Raw genomic sequence first — 8,685 nt, forward strand, 5'->3', positions numbered from 1 at the left:
AAGGCTCATATCTTAGTGAATAATTTTTTTCAGACAATGGGAGTTGGAACACATCATTAGTATGGTCAGGCAATCATATTAAGCAAATAAAAAAAATATCTCAAAAATGCACTGAAGTTACCCTTTAATGTATCCTTATCATTATTGCAATGATACTGTAGGCAATGGCAATTTATGGTCAAATGACCAAAACAGATCCTGCCCCTTCTAGTGATGATCCTTCACCACCTCCTAATGACAAACTCTCAGATTTTGAGAACATGCTTGATAAACTGAATAAAAGTATTGATGACACCCTGACACAGAGGTTTGAGTCAAGCACTGGAGGAGAGACTGTAGCTCAGTATGAAGAGAAGAAGAAACAGGAGGACACTGAGGAACCACACTTCACTCTAGCAACTTCTGGAACCAGGAACAATCCAAGAAAGACTGATGATTACTAATAATAACCAACCAATCTGTATTGTTTGTTGTTGCATTTAATGTATTCCATTTATTGCAGCATAGAGATACTGCAATTGCAGCTTGCCATGTTGTGCATTCTTCATGATATTCCTACGATAAGATCCTATAGAAATGTAATGTAAAAGGAAAACACTGTAATATGCAACTTATTAAAGGTAAAGAAGCAAAGCAGCTTTACTTTAGAGACACTTCAGTTCTGCAACAATGGAGCTAGTTTAGGTCTCTGATCTGCTGTAGTCTCTTTCCCTGGTAATGAAAATATAGCATGCATGTTCATGCTTTAGACAAGAGGATTAGATTCCTTTGTCAATCTGATGCTAATCATGCTATTTATTTTATTAATTTAATGGGTGTGGCTTACTATTATGTATATGTACATGTGACACAACATGCCCTTTATTGCTGTTCATGCTGGTACTAAACTGTTTCTTTTATGTCCCCATTTATGGTATGTGTGTGTGTGTTAATAGGTGCTGGAAAGTTCAATGAAGAAGATGTCAAAGAATTGAAGAGTGTCTGCAGACTAGCTTGTGATAAAGTGAGCAGCTGTACTTGAATTATATATGTGTATAGGTGTGGTTTTTCATAATGTAACTCTGTGGGTAGTTATAATGTCAAATTCATTGTGTATTAGAACAATGGCAGGGAGTGGGAAAAATTTTATGACCTACAACTTTTACCCGCTTAAATCCAAAAAAACCCTTTAAAATTAATTTACTTGCATCTATTTTTTATTGAACCTACGGGTAATTAGGATTGTTTATTTAAGATTGTGATTGTGATTTATTGCTTAACGTGAATAAAATAAACACATTACATCTTCTGATATCATTAAGTGTACTCTCATAGATAATAGTGATATGCATATTACTTTAAGTTATAAGTCATGAAAAGAATTATCATATAGCACTTTAATTTTGTGGAGCTAAAATTTTGAGGATTGATATGCTATGTTAGTGCCACACCTTTAGTAGCAATTGAATATTTAGCAGATCTTTAATTTTGCGGTTGCATGCTAACCCGCGAAAACAGCAAAAGTTTTACTCCTCAAAAATAAAGCACTATACGGTAGCATGTTTGTCATAGTCATACTTTATTATGCATTTTTAACCAAAAAGTTAGATAAAGTACAATATTATGTGAACAATCCTAGTATATGACCCTTGCCATTGTGCTCTGGATTTCTGAGACAGAAGTACTCATTATTAATCAACACATGTAATTATCTTGTTTACTGATTTGAGACTGTTTTACAATAACGTTTTCATATCTGCTTGAGTATACACATGTCAATAATACAAACATCCCACCTCTTCCTTACATTAAATAAAATAACATCATTAGCTGTAAACACCATCTGCTGTTTTCTTTAGCTTCAGTCCATTAAATACGGTATTGTGTATTAAATTGATTATCTCAATTATACAATGCTATTAAGATCTCTCTCTTTTTAATTTTTGTCATTCACATTTGTACTTGTGTTTTAGGCTATGGTGAAGTTAAAAGATGGTTGTGATGTTAATGAAGCTATTACTGTAGCTCTTAGTGTACTGGAGGTATGTAGCTAATAGTGGGTACTTATGGAGGGGACAAATTTTGACAATTAGCAAAGTTAACCAATAATACAATTAATAGGATTCTCCATTAACTAATTGTGGTACTGGCTCATGTCTAACTTATAAAGGAACTGTTGAATGTGATGCTAGTATAATGAATGGGAAAGGAGACTTTGCTTCTGTTGGAGCTGTTTCTGGTGTGTATATCCTTCAATCTTCCCCTAACCTCTTTTCCTTTTCTCCTTTAGGTGTCAAGAATCCAATAGTGTTAGCTCATCAGTTGTTATTAAACCAGTCAAAAGGATTAATGTCATTAGGTCGTATTCCACCAATGTAAGATACACTGTTGATATACATGTACATGATTGACAATTGGGTTGAACATTTTAGGTGTGTGTGTGGTGATGGAGCACATCAATGGGCTATCGAGAATGGAGTACCCGTTTGTAATCCTGATGATCTAATTACTGGTAATGAATATCCTATGTATGTACATGTAGTATACTATTAATATTATTAATAGAGGAAGCAAAAGAGGTATATTTGGATCATATTGAGAGATTGAGAAGAGAAGATGCAAAGGAAGGAAGTGAGCAATGTGCTGCTAAAAGAAGAAAAGTCAATGATAGCCAAGTTAGCAATGTACATATATACAGTACATGTGTGTGCATGTATGTACTGTAGCTAGTATAGCCTAGATTAATCTTCATAATATAACAGCTGTGATCATTAGTAGCTTTTAGGCACTAATACATGTGCTTTGTTTTTTATTTTCTTTGATGTCGGGACATCCATTAAAGTTGTTGTTTATTGATGTGTTAGAGTAAACTGGATACAGTTGGTGCTGTTTGTATTGATGGTAATGGATTGATAGGAGCTGGTGTATCTAGTGGAGGAATATCATTGAAACACACTGGAAGAATAGGACAAGTAATGACTAAGCTTATTACTGAAGATACAAGCACTGATTCAAGCATAAGCAAATGTCACTATATTAAAGCCCCTCGTACACTAGGCAGCATTTTGCTAGCAACATTTGTGGCTTGTAAGCATCATGTTTGCCAAGAATAGAAAGCTGTTCAACATGTTGCTTACAACATCAAAGTAACCACAGATGTTGCCTAGCGTATGTTGGGCTTAATTATATACAATTCAATCCTGTTGTTTCATAACATTCAATTCTCTAATGCGTTGAAAGCTACCAGTTGTTTACACACAAGCATTGCATTGTGTTTTGAAATGTAAAATGTCAGTGTTTGAATGGTATAGTATTAGAAAATTCACATTGCTTTTACTTATTGATACAAGTACATGGGTAACACTTTCACTGTTACAATTATAATTATTAATAGGCTGGTGTGTATGGATGTGGTTGTTGGGCCAAGAGACACAGTGACTCATCACAGATAGCATCCAGTGCATCAGGTAATGCACCCTTAGTATACTACTGGCCTGATGGTTTTATATTCACATACCATATAAGTTATTTTTGAGTAAATTATATTTCGTGAAATCTACTAAAATTCCAATTCGAAGATTTTAATTTCACAAATTTTACCACATGCCACGCGGGTACCGTATTAAATTGTTTTTTGCGGATTTTATTATATGGTAGGTGTAGGAGAATACCTCATTAAGACTCAATTAGCAAAAGAGATTACCACTTCACTGTAAGTTATACAATATGTACCTTTACTAGTGATGGTTTGTATTGTTGTAGTGTAGGTCAGTCAGTGACTATACAGGCTGCCTTCCATCAGACATTTCTTGGTTTGTAAACTTTTTTATACCTACTTAATTCCTGCATGTTCACTGCATTTTTAGACAATGTTATTCTTGCTGGATATAATACAAAAGAATCTGGAGTACTTGTGTTACATATTTCACCATCAGGTAATCATCAAAGCAGAAGCTTTTCATAACATCAAAGCACCTCTGAAAGAGGACACATTTATATTAGTGGCTTGGTGTCCATAATAAAGAGGTCCTACTGTAATTAACTAATTATTATCAACTTTCAGCATTGATTAGTTCCTCTTATTTGTTCCACAGGTTCTATTGAGCTGAGTTGGGTACATTCTACAGATGATATGGTCATTGCTTACAATTCTAATGATAAATCAAAGGTACTGTCTGTACTGAAATACTCTAAGCATAATTGTTTGTAGTCTTTTATGTCTCAGTTGGAAAGAAAGGCAATACCTGATGGGATAAGAACAACAGCTGGGTGGCTTTCATTTTAATTATTATTGTTTTTTATTATTTTTTAAAAGTTTGTATTATTAATTTGAGGTGGAGTTTCAGTTTATATTCATTGATGGAGCTGGTTTAAATTCAGGCTGTGCACTGCACAATTTGATTTTTTGGCACAATGGAGGTTTGGTTCTTCTCTCTTGTGTTAGTTTTTGGATTATCCTTTGCAAGTGCTGAAAGTAAGCAACACAGTGTATAAAAAGTAAAGCTTAATAGCATCTAATTTTGTGGTAGATACATGTAATACAACCAGTTCACCATGTGAAAGTTTTATTGGTGAACATGTAATCTTTCAATGTATACCAGAAAATGATATGGTGCAGTGGAAACTAAATGGAACTGATATCAGTAATGATACTCATTACAGTATCAATGCTACTAGTGGTACACTGACTATAAATGAAGTGAGGAGCACTGATACTGGAAACTATACTTGTGGTTCAGGAAACATTTCTTTAACAGTGAAAAGTAAATAGCATTATTTTGTATTTAGATTACTCCTCCTTTAGTACCTGATATAATTTTTACTGGTAATTACACTGGCCTCACTGTTGGTAGTAGTGTCAGTATTATCTGTACTACAGTGCCCTCCATCCCTAACAGTGAGATAAAATGGCATTCATCATCAACCAATAGTGATAGTAATGAACTGATCATTAATCCAGTGGTGCTCTCTCATAATAACAGCACATTCACTTGTGAAGTATCATCAGATTTACTGGCTATGGATTTGACAGAGTCTATTACTATTAGTGTATTAGGTTAGTTATTCATGGTATACATTAGTTATTAATGTTTATTACAGATACCAGTGTCTCATCTGTTACTGTACAATCATTATCCTCTTATGTTATTGGTGATGATGTATCAATAGTGTGTACTATTAGTCTCAATAATGCTATTGGTCCTAATGTTTCTTCACTTGTGGTGAACTGGTTTAAAAATGATGAAATGATACCAACAGATAATATCAATAGTATTAAGGTTTCATCATCAACATTTAATAGTACCCTGACATTAACAAACGTTTCATCAGCTGATGCTGGAGTATATACTTGTAATGCATCAATTAATGGATCTGATATAAAATTCAATGATTCAAAGGATTTATGTTTAAAAGGTATGTACATGTATTATTAACTCATTTATTAATTTGTTTTTGTTTGAAATTTAGTTCAAAATGTTGATAGTTACATAGACCTACCACTGGGATATAGTGCAACAATAAAGTGTGTAACTCACTCATTACTCAATAGAATTACAATAAAATGGACTGATTCAGATGGTTCTACTATCACTAACAATAATGCATTAATACTACCTAATGTGGTACCATCACTTAATAACACTGAATATACTTGTACTGCTAAAGTGGGTACAAACCCAGCAACTTGTTTACCACCAGACAACAAGAATATTAAAATTTATACTAGAAGTACGGTGACTATCAAATTAAGATATTTTTGTATTTTAAATTATATTTAGAGACTTATGTGAGCTCAATCAGCATGTCTTCTCAGTCATCATTCCTAATCAATTCAACAGTAAAGATTGAGTGTACCATTATTCTTAATACTCCTGTTGGTCCTGGTATACAACCAACTGTCACTTGGTATCATAATGTGACTGATGTTACACAGTATAGTCCATTAATGAGGAACAATGAAAGCACTGTCTTTACTTCACTACTAACTATTGATTCAATACAAGTATCTGATGCTGGAGTATATCAGTGTAATGCTGGGATTGATCCTAATGTAACTACTAAAAGCATCAGTGTATGTGTAACAGGTAATTCATTAGACAACAGTGTATTATTTACTAATACCATTCTTTATTCAGTTAATGAAACACTGCCATTAGTAACAGAAGAACTATCACTTGGTCAGTATTATTCAATTGATTGTATCACTGGACCAGTACCTACTGGAGTATCAGTATCCTGGTTTACTAATGGTTCTATTAATAGTAACAATAATACACTAATGATACCATCAGTACTACCATCACATAATAATACACAATATACTTGTACAATAATGATTGAGACTAATCCTCCTGACTGTAGTACTGAATCACAGGTCATTACTTTTAGAGTACAAGGTATAGTTATGAAACTATAATCATCAACACAATATTTGCTCTAATTCTGTAGCTACTTACATAAATTCTGTTACCATTGCTTCATCTTCAGTTACACGTTTTGTTAACTCTTCAGTACTACTGACCTGTACTATTAGTCTTAATACTGGGATAGGTCCTGATACATCATTCATTAGTCATTACTGGTATCAGTATAGCACTGATATTAGTAATAGGAGTACACAACTGATGATTAATGGTGACAGTAAGAGTCTAGTAACAACACTGACTATTGATAATGTTCAACTATCCAATGCTGGGAAATATCAGTGTAGAGCTAGTATTGATGGTCATGATACTGTTATACATAATTTTACAAACCTTTGTGTTCAAGGTTAGTCCATTATGAAAATTAAAATTTAATGAATATTTTCAATTTAGTTCCTGTGATGAATAATCTTGATGATACTAATCTAAGACTAGGTGATATCATAGAGTATGATTGTACATTAGGTTATAGATACTCAGGAGTAGATGTGCACTGGGTAAAATATGGGTCTAATAAAAGACTGAATAATCCTCTCATATTAACAGTGAATCAGTCAATCAACAATACTGTGTATATTTGTTATATACCAGTCATGATTGTAGTTGGCTGTCCTACTCAACAAGTAAATATATTAGTTACAGTAAAAGGTAGGTCAGCAAAATAATGTTTATTAACATTACCTTTTAATAGATACATTTATAAAGACAGTGGTGACTAATGTTGACTCATTAATTTTATCAAATACTTTTCAACAGTTGGAGTGTCATATTACTACTAACACTGATATTAACACTACTAACACTAATATTAGCAGTATAGTTAATGTATTGTGGTATAGAGACAACAGTAATGGGAAGAGACTAGTATCATACAATGAAAATAAAGGAGTATCTATAATACCCATTGTGTCTCTTAATGATACATCATTTAATAGTACACTGAGGTTCAATCCAATAACATCATCAACCCCAATTTCAATACTTGGTATTTACACTTGTGTAGCAATGATTAGAGAACAATCAGGTAGAAGTATAACATCAAAAGATATACGAGTTATGATGAAAAGTAAGTATTTATGTCAGTAACCTGTTTTCCTTTATGTCATTTGTTTGTAGTCAATAACACTGAAGATGTTGTTAGCATGTCTCTGAATGAATATTATACAGCTGGTTACAGTTTTAATGCAAACTGTACAATTACTGCTAATCAGTTATCGCCTCCTATTGATACTAAGGGTACTGTTAATATTATACACAATGACAGTGCTATTAGGTCAAATGTATTTGATATTGGTGCCACTGGTAGTCATAAACGATCTTTACACATTCCCTTCACTAATTTGAAATTATCACAATCGGGAGATTCATACAATTGTTCTTATATTCGTAACAGCACCAATTCATTTGTTCAAAAAAGTAATATTATATCAAATAATAATCAACTAAATATTAAAAGTGAGTTATTTATACATCCAACATCATACTTGATACTAGGTATATTTTTATATCAATGTATTATTTTTTTGTTTGTAGTACCAAACAAAATTAACTCAACAGCTTCTATTAATCCTTTTGATTCACCATATGAAGTTGGTAGTGATATTACTCTTAACTGCTCAATTAGTTACCACAAACCACCATACATTGATATTGACACTGTTGTCAATATTAGTTGGATCAATAATGAAGATGATATTCTTAACAATATTACTATAGCTATAGAAAATTACACTGAACATAATTTACAGTATTACATAACTAATTTTCACTTATCAGATGCTGGACAATACAAGTGTAGTAATACTCATCACACTCAACAAGAATATAAATTTATTCAAAGCAGTGAGAGTCAATACAAATACATTAACATTACTGCTATTAGTAAGTAATTTTTATAATGAAATGATTAATACTTGTTTGTTACTTTAGTTCCAATCAGCAGTACATCACTCGTGCTCAAATCTACAGAATCCTATTATGAAGCTGGTACTAAAGTCACTCTCTCTTGTAAAGTTACTGAGCCTGACTCACCACTGGTTAATGTTGATACTACTGTGAATATTAAATGGAGCCCTAATAAAAATATTCCACAATATTCTAATCACTCATACAGTAAATATTTCAATTATACTCTCAATAATATAAAGCTATCTGATGCTGGAGAATACAATTGTACATATTATCTCAATACTACCACTGATAATCCTTATATTATACCAAGTGATGTCAGGACAGGAGTCACTGATGTAACAATTAAAGTAAGTTATTATTTTTTCATTGC

The 8,685-nt window shown here is 32.6% G+C and overlaps 2 protein-coding genes and 1 long non-coding RNA gene across 3 annotated transcripts in view; all 3 read left to right on the forward strand.

Moving 5' to 3' along the window:
• Positions 1-443, forward strand: part of LOC100635184 (stomatin-like protein 2, mitochondrial) — a gene marked incomplete at its 5' end in the record, with an annotated part of 2,343 nt that extends 1,900 nt beyond the window's left edge. The window contains one exon of the mRNA XM_003385965.3: positions 162-443. Coding sequence (XP_003386013.2) covers positions 162-443 — 282 coding nt within the window. The remainder of the gene's footprint in view (positions 1-161) is intronic.
• A 411-nt stretch (positions 444-854) lies between these two features.
• On the forward strand, positions 855-3,799 carry LOC100635308 (threonine aspartase 1-like). The gene is made up of 11 exons (XM_019995472.1): positions 855-879; positions 936-1,003; positions 1,953-2,021; positions 2,101-2,218; positions 2,270-2,354; positions 2,412-2,491; positions 2,545-2,654; positions 2,844-2,951; positions 3,374-3,446; positions 3,637-3,691; positions 3,742-3,799. Exons 1-11 carry the CDS (start codon positions 855-857, stop codon positions 3,797-3,799), a joined length of 849 nt encoding a protein of 282 aa, XP_019851031.1.
• A 59-nt stretch (positions 3,800-3,858) lies between these two features.
• On the forward strand, positions 3,859-4,263 carry LOC109581406 (uncharacterized). Its single transcript, XR_002184627.1, has 3 exons — positions 3,859-3,914; positions 4,074-4,147; positions 4,190-4,263. It is a non-coding gene; the product is annotated as an uncharacterized LOC109581406 (long non-coding RNA).
• Positions 4,264-8,685: the final 4,422 nt, after the last annotated feature.

This window comes from Amphimedon queenslandica, unplaced genomic scaffold (assembly GCF_000090795.2).
Source record: "Amphimedon queenslandica unplaced genomic scaffold, v1.1 AMPQUscaffold_13441, whole genome shotgun sequence".
Lineage (NCBI taxonomy): Eukaryota > Metazoa > Porifera > Demospongiae > Haplosclerida > Niphatidae > Amphimedon > Amphimedon queenslandica.